The 23,523-nt window shown below is 45.8% G+C and overlaps 2 protein-coding genes across 3 annotated transcripts in view; one reads left to right on the top strand and one right to left on the bottom strand.

Moving 5' to 3' along the window:
* The window catches only part of AXIN1 (axin 1), a 51,438-nt gene extending 31,255 nt beyond the window's left edge, over nt 1-20,183 (top strand). Inside the window, exons 4-11 of one of the 2 annotated variants that reach the window (XM_080942082.1) lie at nt 8,089-8,185; nt 9,626-9,763; nt 12,836-13,353; nt 13,705-13,875; nt 14,927-15,172; nt 17,335-17,442; nt 18,599-18,766; nt 19,331-20,183. In XM_080942082.1, the coding sequence (XP_080798208.1) occupies nt 8,089-8,185; nt 9,626-9,763; nt 12,836-13,353; nt 13,705-13,875; nt 14,927-15,172; nt 17,335-17,442; nt 18,599-18,766; nt 19,331-19,457 (1,573 nt within the window). In that variant the 3' untranslated portion in view covers nt 19,458-20,183. The remainder of the gene's footprint in view (nt 1-8,088; nt 8,186-9,625; nt 9,764-12,835; nt 13,354-13,704; nt 13,876-14,926; nt 15,173-17,334; nt 17,443-18,598; nt 18,767-19,330) is intronic. The other variant, XM_080942081.1, reaches the window with a different exon arrangement.
* A 295-nt stretch (nt 20,184-20,478) lies between these two features.
* Nucleotides 20,479-23,458, bottom strand: PDIA2 (protein disulfide isomerase family A member 2; the record flags this gene model as incomplete). The annotated part of the gene is made up of 11 exons (XM_080942104.1): nt 20,479-20,523; nt 20,621-20,728; nt 20,826-21,007; nt 21,088-21,208; nt 21,298-21,495; nt 21,568-21,693; nt 21,816-21,932; nt 22,000-22,137; nt 22,214-22,347; nt 22,436-22,642; nt 23,251-23,458. 11 exons carry the CDS (start codon nt 23,456-23,458, stop codon nt 20,479-20,481), a joined length of 1,584 nt encoding a protein of 527 aa, XP_080798230.1.
* Nucleotides 23,459-23,523: the final 65 nt, after the last annotated feature.

The following is a 23,523-nucleotide window of genomic DNA, read 5'->3' as shown; positions in this document are numbered from 1 at the left end:
TGATATATTATGAATGGTCTGGAAGAGCTGGGGAGCCTGCATTCTGTGCTAAGACCAGTTCCCTGAGGGCCTAAGTTCCAAGCTCTGGAGGCAGATCTTTGCTTCCACATCCCTGATGTGGTTAAAATTAGGAGCTTGGGGGGCTGGAGAGATGGCTCAGCGGTTAAGAGCACTGACTGCTCTTCCAGAGTTCCTGAGTTCAGTTCCCAGCAACCACATGGTGGCTCACAACCATCTGTAATGGGATCTGATGCCCTCTTCTGGTGTGTCTGAGGACAGCTACAGTGGTGTACTCACATGTAAGAATTAATAAAAGTTGTTTAAAAAAAAAAAAATTAGGAGCTTGTTTTGTCTAGTGTGGTCACATTCCCAAAAGCCCTTGTGAGATGAATCTGTCCTTTGAACCTCCTCCTACAGGTAACTTTTTGGAACCCTGGTGCATATTAAATAGTTAAACTAAGTAATTGAATGGCATAAAACATTTTGTTGAGTTGAGCATCCAGCCTGGAGTTCTTTGAGGTTCTGCCTTGGTCATGCCTGGGTTTCCTCCAATCCTAGTGTTAGAATAAGTTTTGGCTCATTACCTGTGATCAGACCTAAGCCTTCTGGTTGCCACTGGATAGCTCTTAACTCATGACCACATAGAGTCCCCAAAAGGGTTCTTGGTCCAGTTTAGCAGCTTTGCCCTGATTTAAAATTTAACTTTTTAAAAAAATTTATTGGGCTGGAGAGATGACCCAGCGGTTAAGAACACTGACTGCTCTCTCAGAGGTACTGAGTTCAAATCCCAGCAACCACATGGTGGCTCACAACCATCTGTAATGAGATCCAATGCCCTCTTCTGTTGTGTCTGAAAACAGCAAGAGTGTATTTACAAACATGAAATAAATAAAACTTAAAAATTTTTTTTTATTTGGCCAGGCATAGTAGCAAATCTTTAATCCCAGCACTTGGGAGACAGAGGTAGGTGGATCTCTAAGTTCAAGGTCAGCTTGGTAAGTTCCAGGACAGCTAGAGCTACATATTAAGACTCTGTCTCAAAGTACATATGTTCAGATGTACATACATACGTTTGTTTTGTTGTTGTTCTACATATATGTATTTGTGCCATGTGTGTCTGATACCCTGGAGGGCAGATCAGAATGTCATATCTTCTGAACCTGGAGTTACACATAACCACTGTGTGGATGATGCTGGGTCCTCTGGAAGGAAGGTCCTCACAGGGCTGGCTCTACAACTCCCTAAATGTTTTTAAAAATTAATTTTATTGTGAGTATAAAAAAGAGTACATAGGTGCATGTGTGTGCCACAGCACATGTGAAGGTCAGAGGGCAACTATAGGGAGTTGTTTCTCTGCCCTTCCCTTGTAGTTTCCAGGGATTGAATTTAGATCATCAAGCCTGTTGTGCTCTAAAGACCTCTCTACCCACTTGCTGACACTGAATCTGAAGGTCCTGATTCAGTAACACTAGCTGACCAGTGAGCACCAAAGACTTTTCAACACTGGGATTAGAGGCATATGCTACCATGCCCTGTTTTGTTTTGTTCTTTTAAGTAGATGCTGCTATGTAAGCACTTCTCATCTAAGCCATTTTATCTCCCCAGATGAGTGGATCTAAGCCACTGTTAAATGTATGCACAGTTATTGGTTTTTGTTTTCATTGATGCAAGTAAACATTTCTTAGAGGAATTAGGTAACTAGCAGAAGAACAGGTCACATAGTCTGGTTATAGTGTCATTTCATTCCTGTTTTTTAATCTAGATGCTTCAGTTTTCCTAAAAAATTCTATTTAAGCAGATGCAGCAGTATCCTGAATACATAACTATTTGCCAAATGTAATGGCTTAATTATAAAGAAGGAGAATATTCTAAATATTTTAGACAGTCCTCATATATTGAATAACATTGATATCAATAGGAGCTAGTTTTTAATTACCCATTATATAAAGTCTAGTGCTAGAAGAAATAGTTTTCAAAGTATTTACTATATATAGCTACATGTCTTAGTGTTTTACTGCTGTGAACAGACATTAAGACCAAGGCACCTCTTAAAGACAACATGTAATTGGGGCTCTGGCTTACAGGTTCAGAGGTTCAATCAAGGTGGGAGCATGGCAGCATCTAGACAGGTGTGGTGCAGACAGAGCTCTTAGAAGAGTTCTGCATTTTCATCTGAAGGCTGCTAGTGGAAGACTGACTTCTAGGCATCTAGGGTGAAGGTCTTAAGCCCACGCCCACCTACTTCAACAGGGCCACACGTTATAATAGTACTACTCCCTGGGCTGAGCATATACAAATCATATTCCGCTCCCTAGCCCCCATAGGCTTCTTTAAACACATGAAGCTATGGGGGCCATACCTAAACATACCATGATGCAAACAAAATACATTTAGTTCAACTTCCAAACTCCCCATAGTCTATAATAGTCTCAACGTTTAAAGTCCAAAGTTCAAGGTTTCCTCTGAGATCCATCCTATTACTTAACTATAATCCCCAAAGCAAGACAGGAAACCAGCTGGGCAAACTGCCAGCTCTGCATCTCTGTGTCTGATGTCAAACTGGCCTTTATATCTCCAATTCCTTTTTCATCTTTGTTGACTGAAGCAGACTTTTTTCTCCTGGGCTGTTTGCACTCTGCAGCTTTCCTTAGCAGACAGCCTGTGGCTCTAGCATCTCGAACATCTTGGGGTCTCCAAGGCAACTTCATTGTTGCCTTCAGTGTCTGGGATCCACACATGATTTTCTGGGCTCCTCCAAAAGGCTGGTGTCACTTCTCCAGCTCTGCCCTCTATAACACTCTAAGCTCAGGTTGATCCACTCCACTACTGCTGCTGTTCTTGGTGATCATCCCATGGTACTGGCATCTCAAATATGCTAGGGTCCTCTCACTGCAACTAAGCTTTAGCAGTAGCCTCTCATAGGCTCTCTTCATGATGCCAAGCCCCAAATTTTTTGCATGACTCCCTTCAGACTTTGGCAGTCAACTGCAACTGAGACTGCACCTTCACTAATGGCCTTCCAGGGCCTCTCATAGTGCCAGGCCCCAGCTGTTTGTCATGACCCCTACATGTCTTCAAAACCATTATCACCTGGATTATATTTTACACATTACCAAGTACAGATGCATCAAGGTGGGAGCATGGCAGCATCTAGAGAGGCATGGTGCAGGCAGAGCTCTCAGAAGAGTTCTACAACTTCATCTGAAGGCTGCTAGTGGAAGACTGACTTCCAGGTATTGAGAATGAGAGTCTTAAGCCCACGCCCACAGTGATACACCTACCCCAACGAGGCCACACCTCATAATATGGGCCAAGCATATATAAACCATCACACTGTATTCTGATTAAATGCTAACTGCCCAACCCTAGATGGCAATTCTTTTTAAGTATCATATTTTTAAGGCAACAGTAATCAAGGAAGTAAGCCTTATTACAGAATGTTTTTTGCTGTTGTTATTGCTGGGTCTAAAATTTTGCCTGGCTAATAATAATAATAAAAGGGGCCCAATACCTGTTAAATGAGTAAATTCTATATTGGTTTTGCTAAGTATTTGTTACAGGCATTATTTTTAAAAATATATATGGTTTGATTTTAGTTGTATTGATTGATAATTAAGTCAATACTAAAAACAAATTTGAGATTGTTGGGAGTGGTACATGACTTTAATCCCAGCCCTCAGGGAGCAGAGGCAAGCAGATCTGTGAGTTTGAAGCCAGCCTGACCTACTAAATAAGTTTCAGGACATCCAAAACCACAGAGAAACTCTGTCTGGAAAAAGGGAAACAAAACAAAACTTTGAAATAGTGTGGTATAGCGTTTACAAGAAAATAAGGCTAGAGGTTTAAATTTTGCTGCTGGAAATTCTGTCTTTATTCAAGAAGTCTGTAGTAGTAGTAGTTTTTAGGACTCACTCCAGAAGTCAAATTAACATGTCAGCAGACAAATCAGGTTGAGGGTACAGCAGCACCAGGTCAAAAGAGCAGAGCTGAAGACTGAACCAGCAGGAGGATTTTGAAAGCTCATTTATCCATGACTTGTAATAGTTCATCTTGATGCTATTCCCTCCTGTCTCCATACCATTGTCTCCTCTGTCCCCAGCACAACTGGACCCCTTGCCAGGCACTCACCTCCATTTTGCTGTCACCACAGTTGGTGGTTTGAATAGGTATGGTCTGCCTTGACTCATGAGTTTGAATGCCTGGCCATATGGAGGTGGCACCTTACTGGAGTAGATGTGGCTTTATTGGATGAAGTTCATCATTATAGAATCAAGTTTTTAGGTCTTCTGTGATCGAGCTACACCTAGTGTGGTACATAGTCTCTTGCTGCCTCTGGATTAAGATGTAGCACTCTCAGCTCCTCCAGCACCATGTCTGCCTGCACACTGCCATGCTTCCACCATGAACCTGCAAGCCAGCCCCAACCAACCCAATTAAATGCTTTTCTTTATAAGAGTTGCCTTTCTTATGGTGACTTTTCACAGCAGTGGAACCCTAACTAAGACACCACATTTACGGGATATATATTTGTAGAGGATGGTCCCCCTTTATGTTTCTCTGTTGTTGTTGTTGTTGATGTTGAGATAAGGTCTCTTTGTGTGGCCTTGGCTATCCTGGAACTTATTGTATAGACCAGGCTGGCTTCAGCTCACTGAAGATCTTCCTGCCTCTCGTCCTGAGTGCTGGGATTAAAGACCTGTGCTATCATGCCCACTTATGTGCCATTTTGAGACTGGTTCTTTCCATCTGCCTGCCCTTCCACATTCTTCCCAACACTTGACTTTTAAAAATAGATTATGCCCAACCAGGTTTTCACACAGAGAAACCCTGTCTTAAAGAAACAAAACAAACAAATAGCATGCCATCTTCTGCTGCTCAGAAGGCAGTTTGGCCACTACCATGTGGCATATATTGATGTGTTTCATTTTTCTACTACCATAACCATGTAGTAGTAACACAAGGATAGCCTCTGACTCTTTGGGTTTTGTTATATCTGAGTAGTGTCTCATCTCATTCTATTTAATTAATTTTTCGATAGGGTTGATTGCTGGCTTGCAGTTCACCATGTAGACCAGGGTGACCTCCAATTGGAGATCCACTTTCTCTGCCACCTTAGTGTTGGGATTAAACGAGTGTCACCACACTTAGCTTTGTTTCAGTTTTGAACCTTTAAATGTTGGCATTTCCAGCAACACATTTTTGAAGTTTCTGGAATTCTTTGTGGCTTCTCACTTAAAAAGTCTTCACTGGCTCCCACACTGCTCTACAGACAGGAAAAAGGTGATGTGTATAGAGCACAGACTCCTGCTAAGGAGGCCCAAGAAGCGCTGGAAGTCAATGAGGACCCAGAGGTGAAGGTGGAGGTGCCAGTTGATCAGGCACCAGCTGAAATTGTTAAAGAAATTGATGAGGTCGACAATAGCAGCACTAGTCCGGAAAGCAGCATGGTGTCTTGGGAACATCATCTGGGGAGGCAGGTGTTCCAGGGTCTCTTGAGTCCAGGTGGTGACGAGTCTACATAATACGGGTGCACTGGGAAAGCAAAATATACTTTCCATGTGCAATCCTGATGATGTCACCAAGGAATGAATGTCGCGGTGTATTTTCAACATTCTATCTCTAGGTGTTTTTCAAAGTAGTTTATGTCTTAGACATTTGGCCAGGCAGACATGGTGTCTTCCTCAGCTGCAAACAAATATGGGCTTCAAGAATGATGGAAAAAACCTGAAGACCCAGTTATTCCACTTCTGGGCATATACCCCAGAGAAGCTCCAACATACAACAAAGACACATGCACCACAATGTTCATAGAAGCCCTATTTATAATAGCCAGAAGCTGGAAAGAATTCAGATATATTTCAATAGATGAATGGATACAAAATTTGTGGTGTATTTACACAATGGAGTACTACTCGGCTACTAGAAGCAATGACTTTATGAAATTCCTAAGAAAATGGATGCATCTAGAGAATATCATCCTGAGTGAGGTAACCCAGTCACAAAAGAACAGACATAATATGCAGTCACTGATAATTGGATACTAACTCCAGAAAACTCAGAACACCCCAGAAACAACTCACAGACTATATGAAGTTCAAGAAAAAAAAAAAAGAAAAAAGAAAATAAAACACCATTATACTTAATCTTTACACACCAAGAAAATTTTGACTATTTCCAGGTTACATCTTGTTTTACATGTACTTTATGCTCATTGTAACTAGTAAGATCTTAATGCACACTATCAAATCTTTAAAAAATCCAAGTACTCACAAAAATGTACTCATATACTTTTATGCAAAAAAATGCTTAAAATCTGTACATTTATCTTTGTTTTTTAAAATAAAGTTGTTCAATTAAAAAAAAAAAAAAAGTATTCGCCAGCCACAGCCCCTTCAGACAAAGACAACAAGCTGTGTCTAGAGTACCTGATTTTCCTCATCCTCGGAATTGATGAAACTTAGCCTTCGACATAGTTTATTTCTGAAAACTCTGAATATTTCCTTAAGAAAACACATTATCCAAATGGAGAAAGTTAGAATTTATGTAAATGGTTTTTGTTTTAGGGGTAAGATTCTCATGTAAACAAAGCTGCTTCTGCTTCCCAGGGGCTGAGGTTCCAGACATCTGCCACTCTACCCAGTTAATGCAGTGCTGGACTTAGACCCCCACCTTCATACATGCTAGGCAAGCATTCTGTCAACTGAGCTATGGCCACACACCCAAGCATAGACAATTTTTCTTTGACATTCTGTTCATCTTAGATTTTATTGGGAGAGTTAAGAATTTGGGATACAAAAGTCGCCACCTATATTTGAACACACATCTGAGGCAAAGAAATTAAATGGTGCATCTGACCATATCTGCTGAGTAGCTCACGAGTTTCCCACATTGAAGTCACAGTTGGATTACACAACTTTTCAACGAGGTGTTTCTTAATATGTCATCCATTCTTAGATGTAGATTTTGAGGACAAGCCTAAGCCCCAAGTGCTGGGGATTTTAAAGTGTTATATCTAAGTATAGAAGAAACAGGTTTCAGCTGTTGGCTTTAGGCCATCTACTATCCTGACTGCCTGGAAAGCCAAATCATTCGAATTTAAAACTCCCATTCCTCTATCCTGTGTTTATAAAAGGAAAACCACAGTAATACTACCCTCTTGCCTGGGCACACCAACTGCCTGGGCAGGTTTCTAGGGAAACCCTCCCTTGATTGGAGCTGTGTCTCACTGCTGTCAAGAGTAATATTGTTAGAGTTCCACTCCTTAATGGCTTCCCACCTTCTCCAGGGCAGGGTACACAGACCACATCCCATTCAGCATGGTGATTATAGTCCCTCTACCCGCCTATTTTCATATCCCTAGAGCGCTGTAGGGAGAGCACACAGCATTTTCATTGGTCATCCTGTCTTCTCTGGGTTATTAGTTTCAGTTACTGAATTATTGTTTCTAGAGCAGCGTCCAAAACCATGGGATGGAGGCTAGGCAGTTTCAAGATAGATATGGCGTCTATCTTGAATGAGCAAACAAACAGCTTGGCCTTTTAGTGACCTTAGTCCTTGGATTTATAGCTACCAAAAGCTGTTTCTAGTTTGCCTTACATGTCTGCTCTACTCTTCTAAAAAGATAGCCTTGATTTAAGCCCTAGAATCTATGTGCTCGAAGTTGTCTTTTGACCTCTACACTCATATACATGCACAAACTACATGATGTGTGTATGAGTGTGTGTATAAACAAAAGTTCTTTTAATTTGAAAATCATTCTTAGCTACAGAATTTGAGACTTTGTAGACTCAGAGATCCATAACGTAAGGTCAGCTGATCTTTATTGAAACGTTCAGTGAATAGTAGATGGAATAACATTCTATGGTTGAGTTCTTGAGCTTTGTTATACGAGTTGTGTGCATGTGTCATGTAGTGCCTGTAAGTATATCTGTGTCTGTATATATGTAGTTCCATGTCTACATGGACCTGGGATGATGCAATGTGGATATCATTGTTATCTGTAATGACCATGGGCTGGTAACTATATGATGTTCTGCTATATACCTTGTTTTCTGCTTGAGCTAATGGCTACATCTTTTGTCTATGCAGGGATGGGATCCCCCCATACAGGATCCGTAAGCAGCACCGAAGGGAGATGCAGGAGAGTGTCCAAGTCAATGGGCGGGTACCTCTACCTCACATTCCTGTAAGTACCACATACTCAACAGCACCTTGTCTTTTCTCCTGGTGCCTAACTGGTTTCCACTGTGGCACCAGTTAGTGGGCGAGGCACCTGGTAGGCTTCCTAGAACCACAGTTTATCTCTGGGCTCAGCAAACAATCTGAGTGATGCTGGGGTGAGAGATAGCCCCCATCATGTAGAAGGCTTCTTAAGCTTAATAACAGGAAGTCCTCCAGGTCCATCCTCCACTGCACTCCTTTCCCTGTAACGTGAGATGGTCAGTAGCCATGTTCTTCACTAGGGGGTGAAAGATTTAAGGAATGGGTGCTGCCATGTGGACATCTTAGGTCTGAAGCTGCCCCAGCTTTGCCTCTTGGGTGATAACAGTAGCTTTTCCTGAGCCTGTGCTATAAGGCTTTGTTGACTGTATATTTGAGATAGCACTGACCACTGGTGACACACAGAACAATCATTCCTTCTTCTGAGAAGCACATGGACTTGGGACAGAAAGACTTCTAGGAGAGACTGGGGAGCTTGTGGCAGTGTCCTCCATCCTTGACTCCTCTTCATGTTGTTTACAGAATTTTTTAGTTAGAATCTTTGAGATTTTGGACTGCATCTTCAGTTTTAGAAAATAGACATTTGTGGTTAGAAGAAGATTCTGTATATCATGAATGTTGTGTCTCCCATCACTATAACAGCGCTTGGAGTCCCAATGCTCCTGAGTGCAATCCCACCCTGCGTACACTCAGCCATACATCCAGGCGCTACTCCAGGATTTCCTTTGAAGAGGTGTAAGCCTGGGGAATGCCATGGCTATTTTAGGACAAGTTCACCCTAGGATCTTTTAGTGACCAGTGCTGTACTTACTCATCTTGAGCCTATGTTCCCAGTGCTATTTGCACTGAGCTATTTCCCGTCTGTGTCATGAATGTTTCTCTGTGACAACTTGGGATTATTCAGTGTAGAGCATGTTGGCCATGGCATTGACAGTTACCTGTCTAGATGTATGTACACATGAGCACTCAGGGATGCCACAGCATCCCTCCCCATCCTGCAGTGATGTAATTATGAATGGCTGAGAGCAGTCTATATCTGCACTGGCTCAGACCAGTGAAAGAGAAGAGGGTGCCAGTGAGGATGCTAGTGTCCCAGTAAACACCTGCTTTAAAAAAGCTATAACTAGGGCTGGAGAGATGGCTCAGAGGCTAAGAATATTGGTTATTCTTCTAGAGGTCATGAGTTCAATTCCCAGCAACAACATGGTGGCTCACAGCCATCTATAATGGGATCTGATGCCTTTTTCTGGAATACAGGTGAAGATTCAGATAGAGCATTCATACTTAAATATATGAATCTTTAAAAAAAATTTAAGTTCAAGTTTCCCTATCACTTACTAGAAAGCTGTTGCTGTGTTGCTCAGTAAGAGATGCTGCATCTACTGACCACTGTGTTTCACCATAGCGCACTTACCGAATGCCAAAGGAGATCCGGGTAGAGCCACAGAAATTTGCTGAAGAGCTTATTCACCGTCTAGAGGCTGTCCAGCGTACTCGAGAGGCTGAAGAAAAGTTGGAGGAACGGCTTAAGCGTGTACGCATGGTGAGTGGACTGTGTGCTAGGACCATGTTCAGCTGCTGTTTCTTGTGGTTTACAATTCCTACATTTAGGGAAACTTCCATTCTGAGGTCTTCTGTTCAGCCAGCTTGTCACTGTGTTCCTCTGGTCTTCCTTCCTTCATATACCTTGTTCTGTGTCTTATACCACTAACTGAACCTAGTGCTAACTCCCAGAAATCCCTTTTCCCAGCAGGAGATGCCTAGGAGGAAGCTCCCAAAGCTTCCAACATTTGAAGTAGACGGGAAGTTGATGCTTAGCCTTGTCAAGTAGCACAGGAACTGAGCCAAGGCATAATGGGGCCATGGTATGAAAGCTGGACGGGTGCAGGACCCTTTCCTGTTCACTTAGGGGATGCTACAGAATACAGTGCCTGCAATGGCTTCCTCAGAGAAACTACTGCTTTGTTTGTTGGGATTGTTGTTTGAATTTCTCTGAGTATACCTGGTTGTCCTAGAACTTGCTCTGTAGACTAGGCTGGTCTTGAATTTAGATAACCTACCTGTCTCTGCCTCCTGAGAACTGGGATTAAAGGCATACGCCACCACCACCTGGCTGAGAAACCACAGTATTTTTATGTTATTGGGTTCTTTTTTGTTTTTGTTTTCCAGTGCTGATACAGAATCCTCATTTGTGTGTCCTTCATTCCAAAGTGTTTTATGACAGACAGCACTCTGTAGCCTGACTGACCTCACATTCCATAGGTAGCCTCTTATAGCAATATTCCTCATTGCAGCTTCCCAGAAGTTGGCTTACATGTACGTACCACTGCCTGGATAGGATCAAGGATTTTTATTTATATATATGATAATGTTCTGTGGAGTTATTTCTCCATTGATCACCTAATGTTTTTATTTACTTGACCTGTAGAACCCAGACCTGTTCGCCTTGAAACCCCACTCTTTCCCTCTCAGCCTACCTAGAGGCAGGGTTCATGGTATTGTGCCGCCTATAATTGTCACAGACCAGGGCTAGAGAGATGGCTCCGCAATTTGGAGTGTTTATTATCTTGCAGAGAACTAGATTTGGTTCTCAAAACACACAACATTTGGCACTCTTTTCTGATCTCTGCAGGAACCAGGTACATACATGGTATTCATATATAAAAGAAGTCAAAATACTTTTACACATTAAATAAATACTTATTATTAGAAATTTTTTTGAATTTTATTTAAAAAAAAAAATTTCCAAGGAGTTTATGTGAAAATATTTTAATATGAATGACTTTCTCTTAAATTTTTTGGTCACTGATACCAGCGGCATTCTCTTGTATCCCTTTTGGTAACAGGAGAGATGTTTATTAGACTGTCAGGCAGCCTTTCTGTGTTGGAATGGCTACCCACCCACTAGCCATTGTGTGATGGCTGGCATTGCAGCATTATTTAACCATGCAATGCTGGTAGGCTACAGTGAGACATCTTGTTATGGGCCTAATGTAACCTTGAGTAGCGCCTTAGGGCAGGCACCCCACCATATGCAGTCAGACTTCTGCTGGGCAGTGGAATTATGCAGATTGAAGCAACTGTTTTCTAAGCCACATGGTTTTAGCATTCTGATGGTGTTCTTGGGGAGTTGTATTGACGTGAAACACTGAGCCTTTTTCAAGTGCTAAGTTCTAACTTACTTGCCTATTGTGACCCAAATGATCATCTTCATATATGTAGCAGAGGGTTTCCTCTTTTCTGTGACAGTGGACTATGGATATATAGATGACTCTATGTATATAAACAACCTCTGTATATAAGGAACTCTGCTTATTCTAGGGCTGGCATGCACATCCTGGTCAGTTCACCTGGACAAAGGGGCTAACACTAGTTCACTAGCTCAAGGCAGAGGTAAACAGGTGTCAGTGATTTTTCTGATGTCTGAGCCTTAGAACTCCCTCAACTCTGGAGTGCCAGATAGAATAGCCCAGTCCCTAGTAGCAAGGTTACAACAGGTCTAAAGTAATGTCCAAAGAGCTAACACCACAGGTCTCTAGAAGAGAGGTTAGGTCAGTGCCACAGGTGAGAATGGTGCTATTAATTGTTCTGATCTAACAGAGACCACTTAAATAAAAATCCCTGAGTGACTCTTTTATATCAACTCAGGAAGTATCTGTGGCCAGAGGTCCTCCAGCTGGATGGGCTGCTGTGTATACTTTAGCTGTGTGCGTGCATGTGTACAGGAGACATCCTGTCTCCTGTTGAGTGGATGACCTTGTAACCACAGACATAGAATTTTGTAGCTTGCATACATTGATAAGTTTACTGTAGATTTTACTCTTTTGGGGGAGTGGTTCAAGATAAGATTTCTTTGTGTAGCCCTTGCTATCCTGGAACTCCCTTTTTGACCATGCTAGCCTCAAACTTAGATCTACCTGCCTCTGCCTCCTAAATTCTGGGATTAAAGGCATGTGCCACCACTGCCTGGCTATAATTACCCATTTTTATTTTATTGAAAACCTGAGAAAATAAAAACTCTGAAAAGGTCTGAAGAAATGGCATGCTCATCAGATCCTTGTATTCATGGAGTGAGCTATCCCATGAGTTCAATTCCCAACAACCACATGGTGGCTCACAACCATCTGTAATGGGATCTGATGCGCTCTTCTGGTGTGTCTGAAGACAGCTACAGTGTACCCATATAAATAAAATGAATAAATCTTTTTTTAAAAAGCCTAGGGTAGCATGATGCACTCCTACGTGTCACTGCCTGTGTGCACATATGTACACATACATATGTACAAAGTTAGCGCAGGCACGTGCATGTAAGAGCACACACAGGAGGGAGAGGGAAGGAGAGAGGGAGAGGGAGAGGGAGATCTTTAAGGAAAAATATAAAACCAGGCAAGATCTAGTTCCAGGATAGCTAGAGCTACATAAAGAAACACTGTCTAGAACAAAAACAAAAAACAGAAAAGAAGTGAAAAAGAACACAGTTTATCTAGGACTCAACACCTCTCCTTGACCTGGCCATACTGCAGACTGCAAAGTCTTTGGCTTTACTGTCAGGCTGTGGCTCACTTCCAGGTCTGTCCTCATTCTTGTTCTGACAGTGCTGCCTATTTCTCCACAGGAGGAAGAAGGGGAGGATGGTGAAATGCCTTCTGGCCCCATGGCAAGTCACAAGCTGCCTTCTGTCCCAGCTTGGCACCATTTCCCACCCCGCTATGTGGATATGGGCTGCTCTGGACTGCGGGATGCCCATGAGGAAAATCCTGAGAGCATCCTGGATGAGCATGTGCAAAGGGTCATGAGGACACCTGGCTGCCAGTCACCTGGCCCAGGCCACCGCTCTCCTGACAGTGGGCACGTGGCCAAGACTGCAGTGCTAGGGGGCACAACCTCCGGGCATGGAAAGCATGTTCCTAAGTTAGGGTTGAAGCTCGATACAGCTGGCCTGCACCATCACAGGCATGTCCACCACCATGTTCACCATAATTCAGCTAGACCCAAGGAGCAAATGGAGGCTGAAGCTGCCCGCAGGGTCCAGAGCAGTTTCTCATGGGGCCCAGAAACACATGGTCATGCCAAGCCCCGGAGCTATTCAGAGAGCACAGGCACCACCCCCAGTGCCGGGGACTTGGCCTTTGGGTGAGTCCTGATCCAGCCTTAATGTTTCCTGTGTGTCCTTGCATCCAAGTCATGATTCAGAGGGTCCATGGCCCTGTGCTAACCTGATCCGCTCCAATAAAAGTCAAACATTGGGGTCAGGAGTCAGTTAGACTCCAGGCCTTGCTATGACTGGATGAGGAGGAGTGGGCTTTGGGTTTATCTTGGGGTCTGGTCAGCATGGCTCTCCCACCATAGTAAAACAAACCGCACAGACAGCTGACCTTCACAGAGGCCATTGCCTTCACAGTGGGCTACAGGTCGTCTTGTTGAGCTTGAGGGTTTAGTAAGCAGCAAGAAAAACCAAAGTGACCTCATGTCTTGCTCTCCCAGTGGTAAAGCTAGTGCACCCTCCAAAAGAAACACCAAGAAGACTGAATCTGGGAAGAATGCCAGTGCGGAGGTACCCAGTACCACAGAGGACGCAGAGAAGAACCAGAAGATCATGCAGTGGATTATTGAGGGCGAGAAGGAGATCAGTAGACACCGGAAGGCAGGCCATGGGTAAGTACATTGCTGGGACCTGCCCCAGAGCAGCTGGCCACCTGTCCTCTTGTTGCCAGCACCCTTGCTTTTAGGAGTTTATTTCTGGCTTCAAGGTGAGATGACTTCACCTAATTCCTTGTTACCTATGAACAAGATATTACTTAACATTAAGTGATATCTGTGGACAAGCCTTCTTTTCTTCATTCCTGAGGATTTGAGGCTGCTCAGCTTCAATGTGATGTCTCTAGATATCTCTCATCTGCCTTGTCTCATGTTGCTTGTGTGTTTGCACAGATTTTGGCTCCACAGGGAGAGGTGCCATCCTTATGATCCTCTGTATGGCCCATTTCTGAGTATATTAGGGGAATCTAGGAGTAAGGCAGGTTCCTTTCCTCAACCTCAGATTACTCTAATGTGCTGGTGCTGCCTGCTCATTACCTGCCCTCAACATACTTGGGAGCAGTGGCTAGAAGGCCACCTTCCTATGGAGCAGAAATTGAGTTAAGCAGCAGGCATCCCGATACCTGAACTTGTTCTTTTGTAGGCAGACTCTTTGGAATCGTAGGTCCCTTTTGGCCTCTTGGCTGTGCAGATGAGCCTAACCTTGAACTTCTGATTTTTTTCTTTCCTCTGCCTCCCAAGTACAAGAATTATAATCATGTGCTACCACACCCAGCTTGGCCTGGAAGCTTAGGAAGAAGACCTTTCTCAAAAATCAAGGATAGAAAGATGGCTTAGTAGGTAAAGCCAAGCCTAAGGATCACAGTTTAATCTCTGGGGTACACATGGTACAAGTGTCCTTACATTGACCTCTGACATCCTTACTTGTGTGTTTGTATTCACACACAGAATATAGTTAATAATTTTTTTTAAGTAAGAAAGGTCTAGAATACAGTTCAGTGACAACATATCATGAGCAAACCCCTTGTTCAATCTCAAATCACACACAAAAAGAAAAGTCTGTAGGAAGGGAAGGAGTGTTTGTGTGTCCTTGTGGCTCCTGTAGTTAAGTGTGGACATACTTGGTTGCTCTCACTGCTCACATAGTCACTTGTCCTTGTTCCCCAAGGTCTTCTGGTATGAGGAAACAGCAGGCCCATGAAAGCTCCCGGCCCTTGTCCATTGAACGTCCTGGGGCCATGCACCCCTGGGTCAGCGCTCAGCTTCGGAATTCTGTCCAGCCTTCTCATCTTTTCATCCAAGACCCCACAATGCCACCCAATCCAGCCCCTAATCCCCTGACCCAGCTGGAAGAGGCCCGCAGGCGTTTAGAGGAAGAAGAAAAGAGAGCAAACAAACTGCCCTCTAAGCAGAGGTATGTTCATATGGTATATCCTTAGCCCGGCCCTAAGGTCTAAAGAGGGCTGCTTCTTCACTGAGAATCACAGGGGTAGCCTTGATGCAAGACAGAGGGCTGTGAGGTGAGTGTTCTTACCAGGCACATGGTCAGATGGCCAACAACTTCTGGACATGCCTGGCTTAGTCGTAGATATTCTGACCATCTCTGAGGACAGCCACACAAAGCACAGCCAAGGAAGATGATGGACAATTCTGAAGTGCAGACAGTTGGAGAACTTGTCTGGAAAAACCACAGCTCCCATTCTCCCTGTCTTCCTTAACCTGAGGAACATCAGTATTAGTCCCATCACCACCACAGTTCATCAAGCCTGTTCTGTCTCTTGGGGAGCATGTTCTGCCCAAACTCAAGAGATTTCTTTTTGGGTAGCAAACATTCTTAGAGCCAGAACATGCCTTCTCTGGCCCTTTTATCTTTATCTGGCTTTGAATCAGTAGTCTGGACACTGTGGCTAATTGCAGTTCCCAAATGGGTACTCCTCTCCATGAGGGCTTAGGATCTGGTTTTTTGTTTTTTTTGGTTTTTTTTTTTTTTTTTTTTTTTTTTTTTTTTTTTTTTTTTTTTTTTCCCATTCCCTGGAACCATGGTCACACAGAGGCCATGGTTGCCTTTTAAAACCATGAGCTCCTTTATTCAGCTTGAAATGTATGGATTCTGGAGTCAGGGTCCTTACTCCCCTGAGATGCAGTGACTCTTGACTGGCAGGCTCAATACTTCTGGTCTCTAGCAAGATCAAGCTGTAGTTGTCCTGGAAGCTTAAACTTGTCCCTGGTCACTAGAGGTCTCTATATGTTCACACCAGGCTCTGAGCCTATACTAGTTTTGGTTCCAAAAGAAGTTACAGTTGCCTTGAACACAAGGGACCTACTATAAGCAATGTTATGCTCTTGTGCTGCCTGTTTTGTGCAGTAAGTATTCCTCCTGGTGCTAAAATACTGTATGTATCTGGCAAGGGTCAGAGGCAATTTGAGCAGGGTGTCATGTGTGATCTTTTAAGACTTGATACCTTCTGTGGTCTGGGCAAGGTGCTCCCAGAGAAGCAAAGTGTTCCTAGGAGGCAGGATTTTCTTATGGAGCAGGGTACACTGCGAGTTAGGATTCTCTTGTGATGCAGAGGTTACATTTCTTCATCTGGTTACCAGCACCTGGCAAGCTCCACATGCTGGCAGTGGCTGTGGTTTTCTCCCTCAGTAGCATCAGTTAAATCCCTCTGATCTGTGTTTTGGGGTATGACACCACCACAACTTTCACCAGTACACACACTCACACACACATAGCAGATTTTAGCTGGTGCCACTAAAATCTTCATGTATGAGAAAATTGATCATGCCTATCAGTCTGGAACTGTGTAAAGAAGTGTAGATTTATGGAGTGAAAACCCTAGGCGTTGGCAGGCCCTGTTAAGATAGATTAAGTAAAGTCGTTATTAAGAACCCACAGTGGGGGGGGGGCTGGAGAGATAGTTAAGAGCACTGACTAGTCTTTCAGAGGTTCTGAGTTCAAATCTCAGCAACCACATGGTGGCTTATAACCATCTGTAATGAAATCTGATGCTCTTTTCTGGTATCTAAAGACAGCTAAAGTGTATTTACATATAAATAAATAAATAAATAAATAAATAAATAAATAAATAAATAAATAAATATTTTTGAAAAAGGAACCTACAGTGTCATACCCCCAGGTAGAGTTCACTTAGAAAGGTTCTACTTTGGAAATACCTTAGGACATGCCTCAGTCATGGCAATAAGAATTCTCCAAGATTGTACAGCAGAACCACTGCTACTGTCCATGTTTGATATGCACATCATCTTCAGGAAGTTAGTGATGTAAGAAAGAGCCATGTTTCTGTCCTGGCAGATCCTCTTTAAGAACCTTTAGCCTGGAGAAGACATCCAAGCAAGGGTGAAGTGACAGCTTACAGGATCTAGATCAGCAGTTCTCCAGAATGTATTCCAAAGAATACACGGACATTGACCCTGTGTCTAGATATCTATGGCAGGGCCTCTGATACTATGTGAGTAGTAGTTTTTGATGGCTAGGTCCTGCTTCTCATCCTTTCTGTGCCCATTGTCCACAACACTGGCTGAGCCCCATCCTCTTTGATGCGGGTTGTTCCCTAGGTATGTGCAGGCAGTCATGCAGCGGGGACGCACCTGTGTCAGGCCAGCATGTGCACCGGTGCTGAGTGTGGTACCAGCCGTGTCGGACTTGGAACTCTCCGAGACAGAGTATGTGCGCCCTGTGGGTCCTCCTGGTTTTGCCCAGACCAGGCCAAGCCAGGCCAAATTCCAAAGTGGACCACCTATTTTGATAGTTTTTGTCACTGAGCCAGGAAACACCAGGGCTGAGAAAGGCCTGCCTGGGCTTCTCTCTCCTGTCTTCCAAGAGAGGAGATCCTGCTCCTCACTGTGGTGACATGATCACTAGGTCCTGCCTTTCATCTTGTCTTTGCTCTCCTGGGCTTCTCAGCAACGTTTAAGGATTGTCAGGTCTACAGTCCAGGTCCCTTTGAAATAGCATCAGGAGTTTGAACCAACTTTATAGTAGGATCTGGACAGTGTGACCAAAGCCAGGACTTAGGCTCTGTACCTTCTCTGCCATGGTCACATGTAGGTTAGGGACATTCCTGACTATCCTTTCTGTTAGGAAGATGAGCCAAGCTCATCACAGTCACTTCATTAGAGAGTGTTTCATCAGAGCCTGAACTTGGGGCCTATGCAGGTGGCCCCCAGCTGTTCTGAAGAAGCCCCCCAGAGCTCCAGAAGCTTCCATTGCAGGAAAAATCCCAAGAACCTGGATAGTCTCAGCCAAAATGGCACACTGTTGCCATGGACGAGGCCAGCTGTAGAAGTTTCTGGGTGATTGAAAGATACAGGAACATAGGAGCATTGCCTATCATGCAGACTCAGAACAGCCTCACAGCACTTTGAGGACCTGAGCAGGAAATAGCTCCGGCTTCTAGTCTACTTTGGACATCCTGGCAATCCTGGTCCTAGGAACACTTCCCTTCCAGATCTCTGCAGCACTGGTTGATCTATCCTTGAGACTTAGGGAAGTTTAAAGAGTTTGGAACTTGACAGAGTCTAGGAACTGACTCTCTTTACAACCCTGGAAATGGGACTCTGTGTGCCTGGCCTGGTCATGATCTGGTGGGGAGTGTGTTCTTAGAACTAGACCTGTACTTCATTTCCCAGTGAGTGGTTCACCCAGAGGACTGGCACCCAAATGTTTGGGTAGGTGGGTGGCAGGGCCTGTGAATACCACATTGGTGAATGAGGTGCTAACCCTGGGGTGTCTTGTCCTCTGCTGGTAGATGGTACCTTTGAAGTACTGTCTGTGACCTCATCCTGAACCCACTACTTACCACTTTTATTTCTGCCCCAGGACAAAATCTCAGAGAAAGGCAGGTGGCGGGAGTGCACCACCATGTGACAGCATTGTTGTGGCCTACTATTTCTGTGGGGAACCCATACCCTACCGGACCCTGGTGAGGGGCCGTGCTGTCACCCTGGGCCAGTTCAAGGAGCTGCTAACCAAGAAGGGGAGCTACAGGTGAGAGAGAAGCTGTATGATAATGGTTTAGTGTAGAAGGGGAAAGCTTTCTGTCCCGTTGGTCTTTTATCTACCCCTTCACGCTACTTCTCAGCCATGAATGCTACTCACTGCTGTGTGGTGGCATCAGGACCCTGCCTCAGAGCCTGACTGGCCCTTTGTTCTAGCCGTAGACCTTTCCTTCCATGTCTGCCAACTCAGAGACTCCAGTAGACAGATTATTGTTACCTGAGTGACATGAGAGTCTGTCTACCCCTGGAGTCAGCCCACGTGGGTGGTAGAGCTGGGGGCCCAGGACCTCTGTTCTCTTTGAATAAGAACCCTATCAGGATTGGGGCTCCCAGGTTTTTTGTTTTGTTTTGTTTTTGGCAACCCCTAACATGTTGTTAACTCAGCCCATCCATGGTCCCAGCTCTACCCCAGGTGTTGCCACTGCCCAGCAGGCACCAACCAGAAGCCCAGCTCAATGTCTGGGGAAAGCCTGCACTCTAGGGTAGTTAGACTTCTTGGGGAGTCAAGGACAGGCAGGCATTTCTCACTGTCGCCACAATTTTCTGTCCCTAGATACTACTTTAAGAAAGTGAGTGATGAGTTTGACTGTGGTGTGGTATTTGAGGAAGTCCGGGAGGATGAGGCCGTCTTGCCTGTCTTTGAAGAAAAGATCATCGGCAAGGTGGAAAAGGTGGACTGAGCACTGGGCAACACACCCAGAGCACACCGTCACTTCTGTGCACTGTCATCAGCCAGGTGGGCAGCCTTGTCCTCAGGAGCCTGGTGTGGGGAACAGCACAAGATTGTGTCACGAGCTCTTTCAGGGGGTGAGGCTGGGGGCCTCAGGTGTCTGCCAACCTCCATTTCTCTGGCTCTGGGAAAGTGGGGGTGGAGGCTTTGTCCTACTAATGGTTCTATGGGTTTCTCTGTTTTACTATTCAAAAAGGAAAGCCCCATCTATCCCCACACTACCCCCTGAAGCAATACCAGGAGCCATCTCATGACCCTCAGCAGCTCTTGCTTCTGAATACAGTCTAACCTAGGAATACTTTGCCCTGGGCTTGTATCCCAGTGTCCTTCTCTCTCTGGGACCTATCCACTGCACCTGGGAGGGCTCAGGTCCAGGAGCAGGGGATCCTGTGGGGGCCTCTGTATATTGTACATGTCACTGAGTGCCTTCAACATAGCTGTCTCTTGCCTGCCACTGTGTGACTCTGGCGGCTGAGTATCTCAGGCCCCTTTGCCTGTCTCCAGCCACCAGCTTGGTTCAGCAGGGGGTGGGGGTTTGGTCCCTTCCAAGTGTCCATGTAAATATGTACATTTCTCAGGCCAGGGCCAGCAGGGGGTTACCCTGAGCCCATTTTTCATTCGATGACTTGTACAATTATCTTTTCAAAGGTACTTGGATAATAATGAAATAAAAATGTTTTTGAACCTCCCTTGGATATGTGATATACTATCTGCTGCCAGTGGGGCAGGGCCAATGGCTATGCAGCCCTCCAGCCAAGTGGTGAAGGAGGCAAGATGGCCTCTGAATTCTGAACATGTTACCCATTCTTGCCCAGGCAAGCACTAAAGACCAGGGGCCAAGCTAGACAGACTAGCAGCCAGCCCTGCTCATGAACCACACAAAGTCTGGGACAAGATGTTTATTCATAGTACACAGCTTCCTCCAGCACCTGAGGTTACCACTCTCTGGCATACAAACAATGTCCCAATGGCTACAGCTCCTCCTTGGGACCCAAGGTGGAATTGGCTTGTTCTTCCTAGAAAGAATCACAGAAGCCCAACTCAGACCTGCCTTTGCCCAATTTGTTAGGAGAGAACCTGTTCAGGGGCTGGTGTCCTGACTTGAGTACCCACTGGGGTGGAGACTGCAGACTCCTTGGATTCCTCCTCAGGCAGGTTACCTCCGTTGTCCAGGAACTTGGAGAATGTCTCTAGGTCCCTGGCGCTTTTGTACTCTATAACCTGGGAAGAAAGAGGGTGACCTGAGGGCATGCTCCCCAGCCAGGAGCCCACCTCTATGGAGTAGTCGTCCACTCCCCGCCCAGCTCTATTCCTTCACCTTTCGGCCAGGCCCTGCAGGGAAGAACTTGAGAGTGGGATAGCCATGCACAGAGAAGGCTTCCAGCTCGTTAGCTGTAGCATCCAACTCAGCAATGACAATGTCCGCACGATCCTTGTACTTTTCTGCCAGTTCCTCCCAAGCTGGAGCCATCTCCTTGCAGTGGCTGCACCATGGGGCATCTAGAGGAGGAGTCAGCTTGGCTAGCTGGACCTGCCTCTGCCCCGGCCAGCCTGCCACCTTCTCCCCTTTCAGCACTCACAGAACTTGACAAACACATTCTTGGTTTCATCAAAGGCAACCTGCTCAAAATTCTTGCTCACGAGAGTCTTGACTGGCCGCTGATCCCAGTCAGGGGGTATCTCCTGGCTCAGGAGATAGTGCTAGGGAAGCAAACAGGCCTTCACTGGGGTCATGTGCAGGGCCAGAGACCTAGGACTGCTGTTCCTCCTCCCCTCTAAGAGCTACAGACCTTGACTTTCCCATGGAGGACTGCCTGGCAGAAGGCAGTCACCGAAGCTGCAGTGACAGGTGTCACCTCTGTCGGTGCATACTTCTTGGTAGTCTCAATATTGATCAGACGCAGGGTGGGGGCTTCCTCAGCCTTGAGGCCAAAATAATTCAGCACATGGCTGTTGTCAGCAGCCACATCCACCATCACGAACAATACCTACCAAAAGTAATAACAAGTTGGGGTCTCATTCAGCCCTACCACCCCTCCTTCCTCCTGAGACCCCAGTACCTTCCCCCGGAATGAAGGGGCTGCCTCCTTGAAGTCTGTCAGCAGCTCCCTGTGCTGAGCTAGTGTCTGGTTCACAAACAGCAGCAGGTGGTTGAGGATCTTGGCTGCAAAGATCTTAGGTGATGTCTGGAGGGGTAAGAATCTCATGACTTCTATTGGGCCCCAGTTTGAAGGCCCCCAGCCCAAGGTTCTTCCCTCCCACCTCCCGAGGGTCTCTTTACCACACTATGAACTGTAGCTTTACTTGCCTGGCTGTTGAATTCTGTGACCAGATGCATGCTGTGGATGACGAGGAAACGGGACAGGTCCCCCATGTTCAGGCCAGCCTCCTTGTCTACTGTGAAATCGGCCCGGCCCTCATCAAACTAGACACCAACAAGGTTAGCAGGAGCTATGACTCTGACCCCAACCCTATTCTTAGCTACAACTCACCTTCTTGAAAAGGACCACAGTATCCTTGGTGAGACCAAACTTCTCAAAAAGCTGTGGCTGGTCAGTGAAGCCAAAGGCCATGTCCAGGGCATCCCTGGCCAAGTCCAGGAACGTTGCCATATCCTCTTCCTGTAGATCCTATAGGCCCAGCCCCATGAGAAATGTGAATGCCACCAGCACTGTTCCCACAGCCTGACTACCCCTACCGTTGTACCTGAAAGAAGCCAACGACCACCACATCCCATTTGGCCATTAGTGCCTGGACACCTTCCTCATCCTCCAGACGTGTGGCACTGGGCCCCACTCGACGCCTCAGCCACTCAGCAATGCCCTCAGCTTTCTTGGGCCCTGCAGAGGGATGTCTGCTCCAGACTGGACTTCTGCTGCATCCCTAGGCCACACCCACTCCACACCCCAAGCCACACCCACCTCATACCTACGTATTCTTCCGGGTTTGTGCGGTTTCCGTTCTGGAAGAACTTGAGTGTAGGGTATCCTACCACTCCAAACTCCTTGGTCAGCTCTGGTTCCGCAGGCCCATCCACCTTGGCCAAGGTGACCGCAGCTGACTCCGCTGCCAGCAGGGTAGCTGCCTTGCTATACTCAGGAGCTAGTGCCTTGCAGTGACCACACCATGGGGCATCTGAGGGATGAGGCTGTGAGTCCCCTAGTCCTCAACAACCCCAGCTGCAACCCAGGTCCAACAGGGAGCATGTTCTGGTCACATCCCCTCAGTCCCACCCTAGACATCACAGCAACCCGTGGGTGCCAGATCCCAGATGACCCGTAGGTTCCAGGCACAGTGAGGTTTGGGAGAGTTTGAGAAGAACCCTGCTTCCTCTCTCCCAGAGCCACATGTAGCTACTTTCTGAAGCCTACCAGCTAAGAATGCTTTGACATTTTTAAAAGATTTTAAGAAACCACAGAAGGACCAGTGACCAGCTGTTTGGAATAGAGTTCCCAAAGATAGTAACAGCAGTATGTGACCATGGCTGACAGAGCATGGGGGGTGAGGGAGGTTAAGTGTCCATGTGTCCTCAGAGTACCCACTACACCAACACCCTTTCTTCACACTCAGAATGGACCACCACCAACCCATCTCAATATCACAACCTCCAGTCTAGGCATCTTCTCAGGGATCCTGGGACTCAGGAGGCAGGGTGCCCACAAGAAATGCCAAGTCTAGGAAGTAGAGGCCTGAACCCCTAGGCTACCAACCATGGTTTCCAGCCCACTGGCCCAAGCACTTACAAAACTCTATCATCAGGGCTGAATGTTCCTGCAGTGCCAGGCTCAGGGTTTGGTGGTTCAAGACCAAGATCCCATCTTCCTCAGGGACTTCTTCCCCAATGGACTCCTCAGGGAGTGCCTCTGAGGGACCCCCAGGCTCCTCTCCCTGTCCCCATGAGCCTGAGACACCCAGCAGGAGCAGCAACACTGCCAGAAACCGACCATCCATGGCGTGCTGGGCCCTGAAGGCTGGAGCAAATAAAGGGATCAGGGACCAAGCAGCAATAGCCACGT

This window comes from Micromys minutus (genome assembly GCF_963924665.1).
Source record: "Micromys minutus genome assembly, chromosome: 31".
Taxonomy (NCBI): Eukaryota; Metazoa; Chordata; class Mammalia; order Rodentia; family Muridae; genus Micromys; species Micromys minutus.
Note: the sequence above shows the minus strand (reverse complement) of the source record. Positions and strands in the feature narration are given on the sequence as shown.